Consider the following 22,473-nt stretch of genomic DNA (forward strand, 5'->3'; position numbering starts at 1 on the left):
TGTTATTATTGCCTCATATAGGCACAGAAGCACGCGAATATGAAGCTTTCAGGCACTGCTATCTAGATGTGACTAGATATTACAGTATTCAATAAAAGACCTGTTCTTATGTAACGGCATGGGGCCAATACCAGAAAATGTTTATTCTGCAGTAGCACATATTATTCACAGATGTCTCATACATAGTGAGACAAATGAGAGGAGGATTTGTTCGGTTCGAAGTTTGATCCCGGGCTCCCACAGAGCTAGTGTCGAAGTGTCCTTGAGCAAGACGCTGAACCCCTAATTGCTTCCGATCCGGACCCCACAACTTTTGGGGTTAGGGTTAGGGGTTAAGTTTAGGGATAGAGGTTAGGGTAAGGTGTGTAATGGGTGAATGTAATGCACAATCATTGTAAAGTGCCTTGAATAAAGGCGCTATATAAATGCACCATTTACCATTTACAATTATGTATTTGTTCAACTTGTGTCCTCACCATTACACAAAGAACAATAAAACCAGAACACTTTACACCTCATCTCCCCATCTATCAGGCTCACAGAGGCACAATACAATCATACAGGCCATTACTATCATTTGGCCAAATGTCCGATGGCACTGAGCAAACACATTAAGAAAATAACTTAAACGCAAACAAATATAATTCTATTAATCTAAGTATGAAAACCCTGTTTGACGGTCATAGTCACATGGCGCACAAGAGCATTTGTGCCTAATTTGGTGAAGATAATCTCATTTCTGGAACATATGAGTGCAGCATTTGTGGCAGCCCTACTGCTTTTGGCTCTGCATTGTTCCTTAATGTGTTATTAAAATTTGGGGGATATCCGACATGATTCGTGGCATTCTTCTTTGCCAAAACTGGTCCCTCCTGAAATTGGAGGATCGGATGCTAATTATAGCCAATCGGAATGGAATATAAAAAATCTGACTGATACATCTTGATCACACTCCAGAGTACCGCTGTACAAAATACCGATTGTATGAGTTTTGGACAAAGGGTGTTGAAAAGAAAACGCAAAATGAAAATCTCATCAGCTGGAAATGGGCTTGTCCTTGTGTCACGCAAAGTTTTGCACCAGTCAGTGCAGCTGATTAGCTGTACATGGATCAAACAGACAGACAGACACACTGACAGGGGCGAGAACATAATCTTGGTCCCCTTGGATGAAGATAACCATTGTTATAGCCGGGGATCCAGTCCCTCATAATGGGAGAGGACCTGTGATGTTCTGCCGCACTTTTTATTTCTGTTTTATCTATTAGTTTGGTCATTAAGGTCCACAGAATGAGAGGCCTGCTCTGCCGGAAACTTCGCGAAAAAAAGTTATGGCCATTTGTATATTCACTGTCCCATTGACTCCACTAGAAATATTTTAAAAAGAAAATAAATCTGCTTTAAGTAGCATGTGAGGGGTCAAACTAGGGGTTCTTCATCATTCTGAATCCATTGCAAGCATTTGTTTTGCATGAAAAACATTCCTTGGGGAAAATTTGGCCATCCAAAACTGTGAAAAGTGGAAAAAAAGTGATGACTCATCACTTTTCACAGTGTTTTCACAGTGTTTGGGGGCCAATATTTTGCCCAAGGAATGTTTTTCATGCAAAACAAATGCTTGTAATGGATTCAGAATGATGAAGAACCCCTAGTTTGACCCCTCACATGCTACTTAAAGCAGATTTATTTTCTTTTTTAAATATTTCTAGTGGAGTCAATGGGACAGTGAATACAAATGGCCATAACTTTTTTTCGCAATGTTTCCGGCAGAGCAGGCCTCTCATTCTGTGGACCTTAATGACCAAACTAATAGATAAAACAGAAATAAAAAGTGCGGCAGAAAATCACAGGTTCAACCCTATTCCTTGAGCTTTTGGGCAAGTGGATCCCCGACTATTACCAATAATCGTGATTATCAATCGTGATTACAATATTAAGAAAAAATTGTCATAATTATCATTTTAGCCATAGTTGTGCTGTGCTCAAATATTTTCACGTGTAGGACCCCCAAAATGATATGTATTACGCCACGAACCCCCAAAATATTTAGTTCCAGGGAGCCCCCAGAACATTCGCTTAAAAAATACATATATTCAAAGATTTGCACACATTTTCACGACTTTTCAAAAATAGCAGATCTACAAGCTCGCAGCGCGGCACTCGGTGCCACGCTGTGAGCTTGTATATCTGCTATTTTTCAATGGCCAAATAATTAAGGCCCCCCCCCCCCTTGTGACGCCCCTGGTTAGACTGGCCGCCCTGAGATTGGGAGGTCAGAGTTCAATCCCCCGGCCAGGTCATACCAGAGACTATAAAAAAGGGGCCCAATGCCTCCCTGCTTGGCACTCAGCATCATGTGCTGGATTGGGGGTAAGTCCCTGTGACACTAGCTAGCGTCATGTCCAGGGGGAGTACTTGTACATCACGGCTTCTGGGAAGGACTTGTACATCGAGCCGCTTCATGCAACAGAAACAGGAGATAGGCTCCTGTCCCGTGGGCCACATGGTTCAGGAACCATAGGTTCCCGTGGCTACTTACTTGCAGTGCTAGTAAATACTACATGTGTGTGTACTTGAATATTGCAGAACTATAGAGACAGTGTCTCATCAATAATACAGCCTTTCTACACATAAGATATATATTTATTTTTTCTGATCACAAAATAGGGACTACCAGAGTGTAGTCCCAGAGCTGAGCTGAGCTGAGTGATAATAAATAGCCTATATGAAACTGTGGGAAAAGGCCTGCTGCTTTCCAGAAACGGCTTTGCAGAGGACGCAAGGGCTATCTTTAGACTGCCTTGCCTTGCCTGGCTTTGACATGCTGGCATATCCACAGCCACAGCAGAGTGTTGCTGCCCTCGGTGGTGTGTGTCCCTAACCTGTCCTTCCCTATGCTCACTGACACAATACACTGTATAACAACACATGGGCAGCTCAACTTCATCCAGCCTGTCTGTTCCACTTGTTGCCCTCTGGTAGGCGCCAAAGGTCATCATGGTCCACCACAGGGGTCTTCAACGTTTTCAGGCCAAGGACCCCTTTGTTGAGAGAGAGATGAAACAGGGACCCCCACAACCTTCTCATAGATTCCATATAGTGTATTTTGGATTCATGTCGATTTGTGTTTTCAGATCACGTGAACTGTCAATACTTAATCAACTTGACCTTTCACTCTGTACTTAGTCACAACGCCTCACAGTGCGAGTCGTTGTGAGCTTGTAGATATCTACATTACAAGCCTTGTAGATCAGCTATTTTCGGCAAAGAGGTTTGGTGTAGAGGGAATAAAGAGCAGAACAAGTAAGTTCTGAAGTTGTAAGTGGTTTGTCTGAAAATACACGTTAACATGAAACCAACTCAACGATACACAATCTATCTATGAAATCTATGGAAACGTTTAATCAGCAACACAATTTATACAACATGTACTGGGGTTACCTCTCTCTCTAAACTAAGGGGTCCAGTCTAGTCTAAACTCATGAAATATACAACAGCTGTAATGTTTTGGGCCACACAATAAGGTATGGGTGTACAGTATAGAGTATATTACCTTGTTAAGAGGTTGATCATTTACAATTGCAGCGCGCACGCACACGCGCACACGCGCACACACACACACACACACACACACACACACACACACACACACACACACACACAGAACATTATTCATGCAGAGGGTTGCCTCTAAATGGATCCATGTCTGTAAATGTCATCAGTAAATGTCAATAGCTTTCTGAGGCCTGTCCTGGGGACATGCAGCCTCGGCATATGGGCTACAGGACCCAGACGCACCTTCATTTCTCAACACTTCATCTATTCTTAATCGCTTTTAAAGAGCTTATTCGTTCATGTGATGAATTAAACAACACCAGAGTGACGGTTTATTTGACAAGGGGTGGAGCAGAGAAGAAGGGAAGTTGTGAAATATGGAACGATTGCCATCCAAGGCAATAAAGGGGCAGAACGTAGCAAATCTCAGGTCCTGTACCCAAAATGGAAATGTATTTTCTCATAAAAGATATGAACATTTTTGCATGAACCCTAAGTCCAGAGCCACAGATCCAACCGCTATGACCATGTAAGTATGGGACAGACCGAATTCAAACTCGGCACACACATCGGCAAGGACTCGGTGGAGTGCGGTGCTCGGCCGCTGCCGAGTTGTTCGGATATGTGGTTGTCCAGATTCTCCAGAAGCGGCGATCCAACCAATATACAGTATGGGCAATTGGGCATGCCAATATACAGTACAGGGTATACTAATAACGTTTCAGGGGTCTCCCTATCTTAATATCTTATCTTAGTAAACAAAGTTCTAGTTCTGCTTCTTTTCAAAGAATAAAGATTCTCTCAAGATAAAGCCTTTTTTATTTTAGTTTTTGAAGTATGAAGAGGTTTTTTTATAGCATTAAAATATCATGAAAGACATTCCTAACCTAGATATTTCCCAACACACCGAAACAACCTGTCATCACTGGAGAGTCGTGCAAAGCAATGACACCATATTGTGCCAACAATCAAACCATAGCAATTGTATTTTTACAAGGTTCCTTTATTGCGGAAAGGCTGAGGTAACGGAGCAAACATTAATCTTGGTTTCTGTGGTGGCACAAGAGCAAGCAAATCAAATGAGAGTTCATTTTGCTATGATGCATGCAGGCTTACAGGCACAGTAACAGAATGCTGAGCCGATGTCTGAAGGGCTGACAGTTAAAGGTAGAGTCACTGATGCAAGATTTTTAGGTCCGATGCTGATCCTGATTTTGGAGAGTCCTAAGCCCAATGTTGTTGCAGGATATTTTGAAACAGTTAACCCTAGAACAGGGGTCTTCAACGTTTTCAAGCAAAGGACCCCTTAGTTGAGAGAGAGATGAAGCAGGGACCCTTTTCTTAGATTCCATATACGTAGTTTAATCGTTTGACAGCACAATCGTTAGTGCATTTTGGAATCATGAAGGATGAAAAAAGTTTCTATAGGCCCCCCTGTAGAAACTCTGAAGACCCCTGCCCTAGAACACTAACCCTAACGATGGGTGAACCCTAACCATTGAAATGATGTGATTTTCTTAATGTTGCTTATGTCTGAGGTGGGCCGGTCTCTTCAGGTACCTTCAGGATACTCACTGACATAGTGGAAGGTTTGTTTCCCTGCCCCCATCCAGAGTTTTCTACAGGCAGGTCTTCGGATGATTTTCACCCATTGTTTGTGATAGATGGTTGAAACAAAGAAATTCCCATACTCCCACAATGGCATGCATTGAGAGATGTCCCTTCACTGGACCATTCTCTATTATGTCCCAGGATTGGGTGGATCAAAGGAGAAGTTCCCAGCTGCTCCTTTATTTCTTTTTAGGAATATCTTTCCTAAAATACAATACCCACCTTTTTCACTGATGTTGCTGTCTACCTGTCTACGTAAATAGACCGAAACATTGCTGTATTCCCATTAAAATACATTTTCGTTTTTCTTTTGAAGACAGTGTGCGAGTTTTTTTCTTTTTCAGTTGGTTGGACAATTGTTTGGTCTTCTCCTCTACCTGTTGCCTAGTAGGTGTGCATAGGCGGCGGGTGAGCCAAACGTTTGGCGAGGCTGCACCCCGCCGAACCCCCCCCCCCCCCCCCCGGTGGAGGGGGGGGCGCGCCTCCACCGGCTGTGTCAGACACTGCCTCCATGCCATTTATATACAAGAATACAGCGACCCAAACAGTTACAGACCTATCTGACACAATGACAACAATCTGTAGGTCTACACAATAGACAACAGTATGCACACACATCACATCAGTGCAGTGCCGGGTCTCGACCCGACCCGACGCGCGGTTTTCCCGAACCGGCGCGAAACGTTCGGAATCTCCTTATGCGGGGTTGATTGTTGACATCAGGCTGTTCCGGAGGAAATCGGCGAAAGCTCTGACTCATTGTGACATCACTTCATAAAAGGCTCTGACATCACGTACGCCACATGAGTCAACAAAAAATCTCTGTGAGTGTGTATGTATGTATGTAATCCGCGTATCTCAAGAACCGTTCGTCCCACGGGCACGCGCGTTCTCCATATATGGGCATAAAATGAATGCCCCCATATATGGGCATAAAATGGATTGCAGACAGACAGATACAGATATCTCCATATATGGACATAAATGGACAGAGGCAAACAGATGGTCAAAGATCTCCATATATGGGCATAAAATGGACGCAGACAGACAGATACAGATATCTCCATATATGGGCATAAATGGACACAGGCAAACAGATGTTCAAAACGGGTCCTATGACAACAGGTGTGAGGTTTGCATTAAAGGGGGAACCGGCACTGTGTCTGCAACACAGTTGGAGGCACAGACAGATACTCCATATATGGGCATAAAATGGACGCAGATAGACAGATATCTCCATATCTGGGCATAAAATGGACCCAGAACTATAACTGCAGTGATCTCCATATATGGACATAAAATGGACGCCGACAGACAGACAGACAGATACAGATATCTCCATATATGGGCATAAATGGACACAGGCAGACAGATGGTCAAAACGGGTCCTAAAGGGTGGGGCATTCATTCCCTATTTACATTGTTCCGAGTTGGCCAGGTCGCCGACTAGACGCTGGGCCGCCCGAAGGGTGGCCCAGCTTCTAGTATTATATAATTTGCAAAATACCCAGCGTAGCATTTGGGAAGGCACAGCCTACCCTGGCCTTATTGACCCGCCGCCTGTGTAGGTGTGCAAGAGACTTGCTTTTTAATGAAATTAACAATAAGCTAAAAGGGGAAGGACTAGTCTTAAACCCTTTTGAGCACTCTCTCTGCTCTACATGTAAAGTGTCTTGAGATAACTTGTTGATTTCACACTTTAGTAACATTGAAATCAATTGAATGTGTATTCATATTTTCACAATCGCCCATTTCCTATTTTAGGTGTATTTTGTTTAATTTAGTTGATTCTTCAAATCCATATGAGTCAAACCACTGAGATCATTTGTTTATGTTTGGAACACAGTTAACGAGATATGAAAAAAGTCTATGGGAATTCAGAATGGGGGGGGGGGAAACGGGAACCAGGTAGGATGTGTAAATGACGTCAAACTTCGCAGCTCTAAAAAACAAGTCAACAAAAACAAGGAGCTTGTGTGTGACTGAAGTGTACCTGGATGTAGGCCTGGAGCTCGGGGTAGACCTTGAAGGAGGCCAGCACATGGGACACCGGGGTGGTGTAGGGGAAGCAGGCGGTGACGGCGTGGGACACCTCGGGCAGGGAGAACACCTTGAAGCCGTACTGCTCGTACAGCTTCAGGAGCTCCTGGTCCGGCTTGTCCTCGCCCTCGCTCAGGACGCTGCCCACCGCGTAGCGACACTTCTCCAACGCCTTCTGGGGGATGACAAGGGGAGACAACAGAGGAGGGGATTAGGTTACAAAGGTAGGATTGGGACAAAGGGACATGTCCCACTCCCCCCCCCTCCCCTGTGATCCCCTGGTGGCAGCTGTTGGGATATGGGGTTGGTTGGTGTTCCACCGTGGTCTGAAGACTCACCTTAGCCCATAGCACTTAATGTACAGTAGCTCTTGCCTACCCTCATTGACCATACATGCATTTTAGATAGCAATTTTTATTATAACGTTGTTATTGAAAAGGCGCTTAGTCTACTTATGTACTTCTTAGATTACTATTGCTGTCCATTTGATGTATTGATGTATTACCTTGCTTATTGTAAATCGCTCTGGATGTCTGCTAAATGCCTAAATTGTAAATTGTAATTATCATAATTCTTTTTAATGCAATTTATTAGGTTTACAGTACATCATACTGTATATCACAATCAGTTCTGCTCAGACAGAACAGAATCTTTGTTGCATTTAATAAACATCAACAATACGGAGACACAAACGAAACCAAAACCATACAGAATTAAAACACAAACACAAACAATAAAGAAAACATAACACCAGCAACAGAGACAACAGAGTACTCAACCTGGAAGTGTCCACTACATTCATGAGTGGTTGCCACATCTTTAAAAAGCCTTTGTAATTATCATGTACGATGTATGAAAGGGCAGTATCCTTAACATGGCTTAATGTGGAGAGAATCGAGAGTCTTGTTCCCCAATGCTATATATCTCGGTAGGATATTAATTAATAACTGACTCTTTTTTGTTAAGGGAAATGACCTTTCCTAGTATCTGATGGAGGAACCAGGAGTGGGGTGATTGTTTCTTTTCTTTGTTTTGTTTTCTCTCTACGGTCATTTGTCTGGCCTTGTGGCTTATGAATGGATGTTGATGTGATGTGCGTGCTCTTTGTGTTATGATTATTTTGTTCATGACAGTATTCTTTGGGTTTTTGTTTTTTGTGGGTTTTTTTGTTTGTTTATTTTTTTCTGAGCTTTGCTTTTGTTTTGAATGTAAAAAATAAACATATTGTTTAAAAAAAAAAAATAACTGACTCTTTCATTGAAACCTCCTGACGCCTGTGATCAAAGCTCTAAAACACATAACATGTGCTCTCTAAAACTAAAGTGATACATTTTTTGGACCAAATACTCAAGTGACCAACCAACAACACATTGAACAGTAATACCATTTTATGCCATGAATAGTTTTTTTTTAAAAATAACAGATAATCGGCCACTCAGATTCTCATCAGAGTGAGCTCTGTCAGTCAGCTCTAGGCTACAGTCAGTGCATGCTCTCTTGGCGTGCTGCTGACTGCTGCTAGAATTGGCCAGGGGAGCAAGGAGACCAGAGCTCAGAGAGAGATGGATGGATGGCAATGAGCTGCTGTTAAAACCTGCTGGCGGTTTGTGTTCTGCGTCCCGCGGCGTCTGTCGGGGGCTGGCAGCGAGAAAAGGGCACAGATGGGATCCAGGAACACTCTCCCATGCCGTTCCCTGGCACCCTCTCAACACATCTCATAATTATCACATCTCCACTACCTTCCTCGGCTTCTCCTTCTCTGTCTCACTTTGTCACTCACACACAGGGTTGCAGGGGCGTCACAAGGGGGGGGGAAAGTGGGACTGAGTTACTAGGGCCCAAGGTGGAGGGGCCTTAATTATTTTATGCTTTAGCTATTGAAAAATAGCAGATCTAAAAGCTCGCAGCGCAGCACTTGAAAAATCGCGAAAATGTATGCAAATCTTTGAATATATGTATTTTTTTAAGATAACTTTTGTATCTCAAATTTTGATTCTGGGGGGGTCCCTAGACTCCCTACCCCCTGGAACTAAATATTTTGAGATGAGGGTCCGTGGCCAAATACATATCATTTTGGGGGTCCTTCACATGAAAATGTTTGAGCACCACTGACATAGATAGAAACATAGGTTTTTCCAAAAACCTTAGAAGGATTTGAAATATTTTTCACGATTTTTCAAAAATAGCAGATCTACACGCTCACAGCTGTGAGCTTGTTCAATGTTTAAAGCACAACATAATGCGTAATGACGCGTTCCCAGTCTAAATGGGTTAAATCCCCTCCCCATATGAAGAACATTCATGGGGGGGCCCGCAGTGAATCCTTGTACCCAGGGCCCAGAATGTGGTGCGACACCCCTGCAGGGCTGTGCCGCGCCGCTCTGCAGTCTGTTCCCCGCGCTCACACACTTGTTTCATATCTTTGCGCGTCATAATTCAGTGTCGCCGGCTGGAGGGAGGCTGCCGTCGGAAGCGGTGTGTGACTGACATAAATCCGTTTGATCACAAATCCGCTCCCCTCCCCATGTACACATCACAATGTCTGGGTTCAAATGGATAAATAGTAATGAGTGACATTACCGTCCGACATGAGCTGATAATCTATGCCGTCACCCGACTCCATCCTTCCTCCTTTCTGACAACCACTAAACAATGAGCCATGGGAACACAGATTATGTCCAGTGACAGGGAAATTATTCTGTCCGGACTGCCTTAGATATACTGGTCCCACTGCTTAGATCAATGAAAGGGGGCTGTGCAAACAAAGACAGCCTCAATGGCAGTGTGTGTACTATAAGCCGCTTACAGCCACCACAGCAACAACTAACAGTGTGGATGGAACAGTTGCATTCATTTAGCCCATCAATCTGTGGCTTCATTCATGTTTTATAAGGATATACAGCATTGAAAGAAAACAACATCTTAAAGGGATACACTAGGGCATTCACCAAATATTCGAATATTCGAATATCAAAGTCACTATTCGACGTTGTTCACCGAAGTATATAGTTTATAAAACTTGGCTAGATAGGAAGTCATAAGAATGCGTTGTCAATGCCCCTGGTGGATGAATTTGTTAATGCTCTATACCAGGGGTTCTCAAACCTTTTTAGGCCGTGACCCCCAAAATAAACATATTTGAACTGGGGACCCCCACCCTGACAAGCACTTAGAATTGTAGGTATTACATTTAATGTGACTCAGATAAATATTGTGAAAATAGCAGATCTACATGCTCACAACGCCTCGCAACGCGAGGCGTTGTGAGCATGTAGATCGGCTATTCTCACAATGTTCACCTCTTGCTGACTAATATTTGACAGTTTGGCCAGTCCTGTCAAATATTTGACTATTCGAATACTTTGAGGTCGAATAATTCGAATACTAAAAATCACTATTCGTGAATGCCCTAGTTCACACCCGAAATGACTTTTTTCTATCGACTACTAACCCCATGGAGACTTGAATTCATGGATAATGGACGTCAAACTGACTTTGGATCTTCACATTATTATTACCGGTACAAACACAAATGTGCTATGTTATTTGTATAAAATTATAATAAAAAGACCTTGATCAAATATTTGATTGAACATAATTTTGTTGTAATGGGTCATAATTTCAGATGACTCGTGCAGTGGGAGGTATGAGGTGCATTTCCCACCTTCCTAGACATCACAGTGACAAAAAACACGGGCTGTCGTGTCAACACACCTTTTATATGTGTATGTATACCTTGTCAACACTGGCGGGCTATGATAAGACGCAGTAATATCCCTTCAAAGAGAGAATGGATGACAAGTGTCCTCCCACGGTCTTGCTCCTCCATCCATCCACCTTGCCACCTCTCACTCTCCCTATGCACAGAGACTACAGCTTGTTAGCCAAAACCGACGGCTCGCTAATGATATCATTCACAGCTCCAGCTATCACTCACACACAGTAGCAGGCAATAAGCGCAAGCAGCCAGCATTGACTGCATCCCATCTCTGCTCCCCTCCACCTCCTCCACTCCAAATAACACACCCCAGAGAGACTATAGGCAATTAGGAGAAAGAGCTAAACCACTCTGTGCACTTGACTCCCTCAGTTTCTTCCCCGCTTCTATTTCTTTTGTTCACATCTGAGATTCTATCGACCACACAAAAAAGGAACAAAATTCTCTGACTCTGACCAAGGCTGAGACAGTTGTGGCTGTGAAAGGCAGCTGCTGTGGGGGTGAAAGATAAAGCAGGCGGGCTTCCAGTCCATACCATTCGCTCAAAAGAGAGACTTAGGAAAGTTGAGAGAGTGGCATTTGATTAGCCCAAGCGAGAGCTCCACTGTTAGATGCCAAGGAGAAGGCAGAGCTCTTGGGTTGCTAATTGGCCAGCGAGATGTGGAGTTACCCTGCCCTGCCACACTGTGGAGAAGAACAGATTCAGCACAACTGTGTAAACACTGCATCTACAGTACTACACCTCCAGAAGCAGTCAAAATTGAACACCAAAACTCTAATTATTTCCCAAATCCACACTTTTGGGAACGTCTCTGTTGTTTCTTTTCTTCCGCTAAGTCTTCAACGTATTTAATTTGTTAACCGCCACCCCCATGCTAAGAAAAGCAGATGAATTCAACTTTTGCTGTCCATGGGACTTCAGGTTGGCCTTCTCTCAGTCTCACAAAAGCTCCCATTCCCATATCTGCCCTGGTTGGTTCCTCCAGCCTAAGCCAAAGTCTCTGGGGAGGGACCTGTCGGAAAGGTAAAGCAATTTCAAAAGCAATTCTTTGCTTGGAGGTAAGAAGGCCTTTTTGATGGATGAGGACTCTTTGACAATAAAAAGGCAGGGCTGATAGAGGTAATTCTTTATTACAAGACACCTAACGAGGATTTACTCTCTTCATCTTTGCTGCTTCTAGCCTGGCTGCCCCCTCCCTTCTGGCTATCTATTGCAGCTGGGAATACATTGTACTTAATACTGGTCTGCTTCACAGTTGGGTCGCTGTTGCTGCTACACAAGAGATGGATGGAGCAGCTTTCAAATGCCACACATGGTTATTTATTGGCTTCAAGGGTCGAGTTCACCAATCATATCTTTAATAACTGTTGGAAGGGACAAACCTCTTTTTTAATACAAATGCATCATGAATAGTGTCCCAGAAATGTAAAGTAAAGTATGATAAGGTTAAGATAGAGAAGACAGAACTAAGCTTACTTTATACACCATCGCACAACAGTGTCACTTGATTAAAAATCAAACCTCGGTTCGAAGTGAAGCGGTGAATTTTTATTCTATGTGTTCTAGATCTATACATTCTGTGTTCTAGATCTATACTTTCTATGTGCTTTAGTTCTATATTTTTATGAATTCTGAATGAATGAATGATTTTGTCTGGAGGGCCAAATTGTCATGTGAAGCTTGACCAATCCTCAATTCTGCATGCTCGGGACATGTACGGGACAGACAAAGCCACTCCTTAGTCCTTGAGAATCTATGGGAATCCTCAAAAAAAAACATGTACGGGACAGACAAAGCCACTCCTTGGAAGCGGCTTTCACCGCTTCAAAAATATGTTATTTTCGGCAAGCGATACCATCGTGCCATGGATATTAAATCAGGCTTTCCCCGCTTGCCTGAAGCTGAAGTACAACAAGAGTGATGCCAGGCATCACTCTTCCCTTAACAGTGAATGCACAGAAAGTGACTGTTTTGCGAAGATGGAGTTGAGAGGTTATGATTGTGAATGGTCTGTTTAACTGCAGGGCAGTCAATAAATCTGTAAATTCAGAGCCTCTATCTGAACGGACCTCGACATTGTCTCTGAATCACTGTCTGCAGTGAACCATGGAGGCAGCCAACACAGAACTCCCCCAGAACTCATATCCCATCTACTATATAGCCCAGTTCCACTGGATAAATGTGTTGCACAAACAATACACTTCACTGCCCTGGCTGCAATCACTAGAGGATTGCCTGATGGACAGCGGCATCGGCGGTTTTCCTCTGTAAATGAGAAACAGGACCGCTGGCTGTAGACAGATGGCGTGACAGGCAGCGATCACTTCTGTAGCAAAAAGCAAGACGGCCAAAGGAGCGCAGGCAGGACAACTATGTATATGGGATTAACAATCTGTCCAAAATAACTCACGTTGGCTTTGGCGTTTCGTAGCAGTGCTACAGAAATGACAGGTAACCTGTCACAGCTGACTTAAAGCCATTAGCCACCCTGCAGGTGGCCAGCTCAGCCGGAGAAAACACACTGGGAAAGGAAATGTGAAACTAATAGGACTACACAGCACTGCTGCCATGGGTGTACTACTGTGATGGGCTGTTTCAAACCAAATGAATGCACAGGCTATTAGCTACACGGCAGCTAGTATACCTATGCAAATGAATAGAGTGCAAACAGATGTACATAAACAAAGCCAACTGTTTTCTTACAACCTGAATTCATAACATAGCCTAATTTAACCACCAAGGTTTTCCTCGCTGCTTTAGTCGAGACATTACAATTGACTATTTAAGCATTTGGCAGACGCTCTTAATCCATAGCGATTTACAGTAATCAGGGTAAACACGAGATAATACATCAATTGGATAGAAACAGTAGTCTAGGATCATAGCTAAACCAATAACCTATAATCAGTCTAAACAATATAAAAATCAGAATAACATTTTAGCCTTTGCATAAGCCTGCAAGGTCGTCAAGGCTAGGGAAAGTGCTACGGGCTACGGTAGAGTCTGAAGAGGTGAGTCTTCAGATTAGGGCGGAACAATGGGAGTGAGTATGCAGTTCTAATTGCTATGGGGGAGTTCGTTCCACAGTTTGAAGGGAGAAGAGTCTGGGACATGTACAGCGTTGTCCCGGATGTTTTAGGGAAGGTTCTGTCATCTTCCCTGTGTTGTAGGGGCTGTAGGGTAGGCTTTGAAGATATGGGGGTGCCATACCTTTGGTTGCTTTGTAGGCCAACATCTGTGTTTTGTACTCTGTGCAGACAGTAACTGGGAGCCAATGGAGCGAGTGGAGAAGGAGGGGAAACATGCGAAGAGGCAGAAAAGGGGGGAAATGTTGCTGCCAATATAATACTATAAAGCCCTATCCGAGCCCAAATCATTGCTCGTAATGACCATGAGAATCAAATTAGACTCATTCAGTCATTCAAAACGACCCATATCACAACTTCAATTAGTTCGAGAGGAAGGAGCAACCCCCCCAAGTGTCAAAATGCGATTCTCCATCCATTGCCTCTAGAGGCCTCTTGAGTGAGGAGCCAGCCATTGCATATCTCAATTTCTATCCCGTTTCTCTCTCTCTCTCTCTCAGCTTTAAGTGTGTCTCTGTCCCTTCACGGTTCTCGCTGTGCTCAGATTTCCCAGGTAATTACACGTGGCATCCTGGGAGTGCTGGCATGTATAATTACTGGCGGGCATCGCCACAGCAAGCCGGCTGGAGGCTTGAGCCTGGAGTCCAGCACACTGTTTTTCTATCTTTACCACAGTGGTAGAGAGGTGTCACCACTATGGATGGGACCAGGGCAGGAATTTCAGGGAGGCCATGAAGGCCATGGCCGTCGTTGCCCCTCAGTTTGGCCTTGTGCCCCTCAAAGAAATGGCATGCCCTGAGGCCACTGTGGCCTTAATGCTCCAGCTGACTGTAGGCCTACCACTTTCTCCTCCTTCTGTCTCTTTCTTGTCAATATGTAGACACCAGTGTCTCTTACTTGTCATGTAGACAACAATGTCTTTTGTCGAAATTCTCAGATATATCTTCATCCATGCCTTACCCCTTATTGCTATAAACTTCTTTGCCTTTGTTTTACTATTTTGAAAAACATTTGAGAACCACTGGCCACTGGTGCCAGTACACCCAGAAATGTCATGGCAAAGAAACATACCAAAAAATATCTTCCATTAAGCCAATGAATGATTTAATTTTAACTTAAGAGTTTAAGAGCTACGTTTCTCAAATGCCCTTTGACATTAACACTCTAATAAAGAGCCCGGGTTTTTTACGCAAATGAATAATGACCGGTAGATGACGTCAATATGACAATTCTTCTCTAATTGTCTTTAGTGCTTTGAAAAGTATAAAGCCAGGAAAAAATAGAAAGTGAAGAAGGTAAGAAATTAGACAATAGTTCAGAGATGGCCATGGAAATAATACAATTGACTTTTAAAGCAATTTTTGAAAATGGGTTATAAATTGCTCCATCTACGCCTTCTCTCTCAGCTTTCCTACTTACTGGGATGAGGACTAAACACTCTCCCTCTTTAACTAGACCAGGTCAACCTGGTTGTGCCAGACCCCCTGTCTGTCATCATCATTTATGACATCATGCCTTTTGTAGGCATGTCATCATCATGTCATCATCATATATACCCTTTATATAGAAAACCCGGACAGACCGACATTTGCTTATGTAGGCCTACCCATTTCATGGGTCTGGCAAAAACACAGCATGTGTTCTCCATCATGTCTACTTGACTAGTATACATTTAGTATTTTATTTCATAGTAATATTATTGACCACTCCTTTTGCATGTCCGTGGCAAAAATATATTTTGAGGAAAATGCCCATCACAAGCCCAGGGGTTGATGACCCCTGACCAATGCAATAAGTTTGATTTGTGCAGGGCTGAGGTTTCTTTCACTGCAGATAATCTACATTTCAAAATCATCCTTAACCCCTAAATTCAATGAATTCTTTCAATGGTCTAAACCATTTTATTTATTTTATTTGATGGCCTTCCTGCCCTAGCATTTGGCCTTTGTGCCTTCAAAAAGGCCAATTGGCCTTGCCCCTAAAACGACGGAATTCTATGCCAGGATGGGACCATATGAAAATGTCATGTAAAGATTATTGTGGCCAAAATAATTGCGATTTACGATGTTATCGTGATAATCAAAATATCCTGAAAACTCTTAAAATACCACTTCTGTTAACCCACTTGTACCCCAGCATCCATATTCCATAGGGATAGATCACACATGACATTTATGACATCATCAACTTGCGACAGGCATTTCCCCTATTGAGTGAAAGATTAGCTATTTCTAAAAGAAATAAAATATTTAAAGTTATACCATGTAACTTTTTTTATAAAACAAATCTTAAAATGGTCCTAACTGTTAAATCGCTAAGGTTTTAGAACCCCCACTCCGTTATTTTCAGCTTCAAAAGCCTTCTCTTTATATGTTTTCTATGAGCCGTGAGGGGGGGAGAATTTCGCTGCAAAATGACGTCATCATACTACCGGCCAATCACAGCGAGGGTTATACACTGCCGGCCAATCACAGCGCATCTTGGAGTGGGGTCGCTAGGGCGGCCATATTTGTAGTCTCCCGTGTGTCTCTAATCGGTGAAGCATGGGTGAGGAGTGTATCTCCGGAATGGCTGAACGCACAGGAACCAGGGACCCCTCAAAAGATAGATCTCGGCGAGGTGGAGGCAGACGCGGGGGTGTGAGAACCGAAAAACGGCCCGAAAGACGTGGACGCGACCGAGGTTTGCTATAGAGCTACTGACCACAAGTTGAGCAACTTACACAGTATAGCTTTAAGGTGTTTTTGGTTTTACATTGTAGTTATAGAGGACAATTATAATGTACCCTAACCCTAAACTTCTTTCTCTTTTTTTACTATTTTGAAAAAGACTTTAAAAAACGTCAAATAGCCGATCTACATCGACACGTTGTGAGCTTGTGTATCAGCTATTTGAAATATGATCAAAATAGTAAAAAATGGCAAAGGATTTTAGGGATAAGGGATAAGGATAACAGTCCTTGTGGTCTTGTTTCCATTGGGGTCCTAGATCCTATCCTAGGTGAATTGATCCCAAAGTATGACAGAGGACAATTTCACGATAAATTAAAATCTCTGCGATACGATTATTGTGAGCAGGTTTTTTATCACGATAAACGATATTAATAACGATTATCGTCTGATCCCTAATCACCACTCTATAGCCAGTCGGATAGTGGATACAGTACAAAACTCCCTCCAGCATGGGGAGTCTGGGGAATGAGATCATGTAAAAAAGATATGAACGTCTCCCTCCTCCCAAACTGATATTCCTTCTCTTGCCTCTCCTCAAGAGTATTCCTCTCTGTCTTCTCTTGCTCCCTTGGCAGCTGTGTTATTGTATACTATAAACAGGAATACTTAACCATTGAATAACCTTGTTTCTACATACCATCACGCAGGATGAGGAAACTAATCATGACTCTGTGTTGATATGGCAATCGATTTCAGGTTATATCACCACCCTATTGCATGGAAAATTGATGTATCGTACACATGCATGCCTTTGAAAACCAATTGAATTCAAAATCTCAAATAAAGATGTATTGCAGATAAAGATGTATTGCAGATCTATTGATGGATTGGGGGGTACAGGGAGGTGAGGCACTCGAGGTAAGTCGGACTCCTGCCAATTCACACTCCCCGTCTGTGACAGTTTCACAGAGTGTCTCGTCTCACCTGATCTCGCTTTACCACTCCCACACATCTACACAATATAAAAATGTCTCTTTGTGACGAGAAGACATGAGTGGGTTTTCTATAAAAGTCTAAACAAACTGGGGAATTCTGTAGACGGTTTTGTGGGGGTGGGGGATGAACAACTGCCCAGGCCGTTACTACAGCCTCTGAGAAGAATAATACTGCTCTCAGTGGCAGCCAGTCAGATACAGCCTGGCTTTGCACTAAGGACAGTTGGGCATTGATCAAAGATCCTCTGTATAATATGAAGTATAATGGCTGAGAGGTCAGCCAGTCAAGGTTTTATACCAGCTATATTAGTCTCTCTACGACTATATTAGTCCAACCTCGCCAATAAAGTCCCATTCAACCTGAGGTTTCTTACTCGCTGATGATTGCTTTACCTTTTCAGTTGCCATGAATGAACACGGGGAAATCCCTGTGAAGAGATTTTCATATATACTGTAGTGTAATATGATGCTTTCTGTGTGTATTTCTCAGCAAAGCGTGGAAATGCTGTGATTGATGACATGATTATGTAAAATGTCGTTTGCGTCATTTGAGCAATCGAGTACAATCACGCATGGGGGGGGATAAGGTACACCAATGTTGAACTCAAAGCCAGGCAGGAGATAAACAATGTGCTTTGCCACTGCTCTGCCCTTTGCTTGCATGGGATGGAAATTAATGCGAGGCGGATATTTAATTTCCATACACAGAATATTGTATATTAGGGAGTGTGACCCCAATTTAGACAAGTTCAAAAGCTTTCGTGTTGGGTTTAACCTTTTTAGTTGACCTTGTTCCAGTGAACTGTACTGTCCTGTACCGTTTCCTATGCAAACTTCTAATAAAGTCTTAAATCAATCAATCAATGGAAATGAATGGGAAGCGAATATTTAATTTCCATACACAAAATATTTTATACTGTATTTTTTTCCACACTATATAGTTACATATGATATGGTAAATGGTGCATTTATATAGCGCCTTTATGCAAAGCGCTTTTCAATGTGCATTAATTACATTCACAGACACACACATTCACACACCGACAACCATGCAAGGCACCAACCTGCTCATCTGCATCTATTATGGGTTCATTGTCTTGCTCAAGGAAAGGACACTTATTAGGCACTAGCTCTGGGGGAGCCCGGGATCGAACTGGGAACCTCCCATTTCCCAAGCGGCCGCTCTGAGCCACTGCCAGCCCTGATATAAATAGATCACACCCTGAGTGTCGGAATATGTCTGAAAGAGTTACTTGAGAATAGTGTGTACATCTGTGTTGTCCATTTGTCCAGCTGGCTAGCTTTCTCCCAAAAAACTGTTTTTAGAGTAGAGTTGGAGCCTTGAGGGATCATTTCATGACTGTCACTTGCTCAGCAGAAATATCAAATTTTCAACTGGGAAAAAAAAACACGTAATGTGATGCAGTAATGAGATGAGACCTTGGTTAGCATTATGGAAATCTAAGCAATTGTACGCAGTGCCTACACACACACACACGCACGCACACACGCACGCACGCACACACACACAGGAAGTAACTAGAGGTAGATGCACTGTGAGGACTAGTACTAATTGGCTATCCACTGCTTCTGAATAAATTCCTGTCAGTGAGTTGGAGGATGTCAATCACCTCTCCTACAACTGGAAACCAGTCAAATCAAAGCCACTAACATAGCCCTCAAACTGTCCACAGGGAAGACTGCTCCACTTTGGCAAATAAAGATTTAGGGAAAAATGTATGAGTCCTACTTTAACTCTTTTTGTGACTAATGTCAGCAGTTTATAAGGAGGAGAGGGAGTAATTTACACTTCACAGATTCCAAATCTAATAATTAATCATCAACATGAAATTGCCCCTTTCGCTGAATGGGCTCTTGTAATACTGGGCTTTACTGAGCTAATTTACAGTAGTCATTATGTATTTATGTGCATTATCTTTTTACAATGAATAAATATTGCAAGGATACTGCTCAATATGATCAAATCTAAATATAATGCCAATCCTGCCATCTAGTGGCTAAACATGTACAGGAGTTTGTATGCAACATTGACCACATACAGTAGTAGCAACATGCCAAGAATACTGTATATTTTGAAAGCAATCCAACCTATTCACAGCTCCAGAATTCTATGTCGTTGTACAGGGAAGAAATGACAGCACAGATAATAATTGTTATGATGTGTGCAACAGTCTCTGTTCACAGTGACTCACTTCTTTACAAAGTTCAATTTATAGCTAAATGTGTTTTTTAATTACATGGTTGGGACACTGTTACGTTACCCTGAAAGAAAACATGGGGATTTGATTCCTCTAGCTTGTTGGTTAAGCTTGTGAAAGGAAATTACTGTACCTGCACAGTGCATACACCACAGTGACACACAGGTCCATTACGGTCCATGTTTTATTACTCTTGAGTGATTTGTAATTAGCTTTGATTGAACCATACTATTGAAGAATTCCAACAAGAAGAAGTAATTGCCACGATTCTGTTCCTTGTATCAGGTCAAACAGAAGCAACATTGAGTGGTAAGGTTAGGTAAAGCCCATTGCAAAGGGCACTGTTAACCACAACATGCACTTTGCAATCAACCATTCAGCCTTTAAATCCTACAAATCTCATGCTCTCTGCGCCAGTCCTTTGTCAATAACAAACATGTTGGTAATCGGGGCTGTGAGACATTAGCCTGGAAACCAGACAAACCCCCAAGGGGGTCCTCAGAGTTACTACAGGGGATCCGCCAAATCTTTGTGTGATGGGGAACATTATCCGGAAATAGCAGATCTACAAGCTCACAAGGCCTTGCAGCGGAGAGTTGGTGCAGGGGAAAAGAGCAAAACAAGTAGGAGAGCCAGTGGTCAAGTTGAAAATGTTTAATCTGCAACACAATGTTGTACAATATGTAGTGGGGGTCCATGCTTAATTTCTCTCTCTCTCTCAAAATTGTTTAGTTTTAGTCATATTTTAGTCATCTGAAATGTTTTAGTTTTAGTGCTGCGCAGCCGCCCGCGTCCAGTGTGTGCTCCCCTTAAATCTACAGTTGATTTTGTGGACAAAAATGTATTTTGATGGGACTTGATGGGGATTTTACACTTGGTTGCATGCTGAAAATAGCAGATCTACAAGCTCACAACGTGTCGCGCTGTGAACTTGTAGATCTGCTATTTTGAGAGCGCAACACGTGAGCACAAGCAAGCATAAAACGACTTGCCTTTTAGTTCTACTGGATCTCTTCTCCACTAGACCCTCCCTAACATTTGAATCTAGTTTTCAATTGTCAATACTTAGTCTTAGTTTTAGTCATCATAGCTCAGTTTTTGTTTATATTGAATTTTCGTCAGTGAAAAAAGGTAGTCAACGAACATTTTCCGTCATAGTTTTAATCAACACTACCTTGACCTGAAAAAGGTTGTAGACCCCTGTGCTAGAGCTATAAAAAATAAATCTAACTCAGTGATATTAGTCTGGCCATACAGGCATTGACACTAAGGCTTGCCCACCTGCCCCCGGCAGGTAAATAAAACTTTGGGCAGGTGAAGTTTGCTTTCAGGTTGCCCGACTGGGCAATTGCTCATTTGAGAGGGGACACGACCGTCTATAAACAACACAAGATATCTGTCTAAACACCTGAACCTGGCCATGAAAAAATGACAAAGTGTGAAACCATAGCAATCATAACTACCTAGGTATTTGGATTTGGAGGTATTGAGGTATGATTACAAATTGTTATTGAGTTAAATTGAGTGGTAATTAAAATCTTACCTATCATTTTATAATGGACGATTTACTTTTTGGGCAAGTGTACATGACCTTTGGGCAAGTAGAACATGACCTGTACTTGCCCGACGGGCAAGTGCCTCTTAGACCTTAGTGTCAACCCCTGCCATACCAGGCTAGTGACACATGAACCTAACGTAGAGAAGCTACAGTACACCTACAACCAGGTTTCACAATAGCCAAAGTTCAGCCATGTCGCATTTGAGCGTAATTTCTATCACAGTATCCTGGCGTCCTGTGTACTAATGGCTGGTAGCAGGTAATCAGTGGTTGAAGGGTAGTTGGCCTTTCTGAATCAGCTTATCCACAAAAGGTCAATAACATTATCATATATCAAAAGTGTGATAATAGCAAAAGGCTATAATGGCATAGCCCTGGCCTTTCAGCTGAACAAGATAAAGCTAGAAACAGAATAATGCTGATTGTGATAATTTCTTACCAGTGATATTATTTAGGGATGGGAGAAGTTAATATAATATATGTTAATATATGCAAAAAATGTACAGAATGTGAGTTTGACATGGATTATCTCATTTGAAACTAAATCTTTTTTTTGTACTGTATGTGTGTGTTGTATATTGCTTGACAACATTAGACAAAATTGGCTTGTATTTTGAAATTTGAATGTAACAATTTTCTATAATGTTGTTCATGATCAGGATACAGTAGCTTATATTGTATTTCTGTTTCTATGTACGTTCATAATGGAGTCCTTCACAAACGCAATATTTTACAGCATACTATAATCTTAAATATCCATCTTAAATCATGTGAATATAAAGCATATGAAAAGCTCTAGACAGCCTGACCATGTGATCAATTCAATTCAATTCTAACGTTATTTCAGAGCTGAGGCAGACACACAGGGGCTCCATAGAGTAGATACAAATTATCAACATCTCATCACACATAACAAATTAAACAATAGGAAGATGCAATTGGAAATTGCAAGTGTGGTTGCCGTTGACTCTGATCAGAGCGCCCCTGGCCAGCAGGGTCTCACTCCGCTCACTCCTCAT

The 22,473-nt window shown here is 42.4% G+C and overlaps 1 protein-coding gene across 1 annotated transcript in view; it reads right to left on the minus strand.

The window, feature by feature from the left end:
• Nucleotides 1-22,473, minus strand: part of tex264a (testis expressed 264, ER-phagy receptor a) — a gene marked incomplete at its 3' end in the record, with an annotated part of 111,589 nt that overhangs the window by 82,275 nt on the left and 6,841 nt on the right. Inside the window, exon 2 of the mRNA XM_080728174.1 lies at nucleotides 7,159-7,380. Coding sequence (XP_080584300.1) covers nucleotides 7,159-7,380 — 222 coding nt within the window. The remainder of the gene's footprint in view (nucleotides 1-7,158; nucleotides 7,381-22,473) is intronic.

This window comes from Nannobrachium achirus, assembly GCF_963921795.1.
Source record: "Nannobrachium achirus genome assembly, chromosome: 6".
Lineage (NCBI taxonomy): Eukaryota > Metazoa > Chordata > Actinopteri > Myctophiformes > Myctophidae > Nannobrachium > Nannobrachium achirus.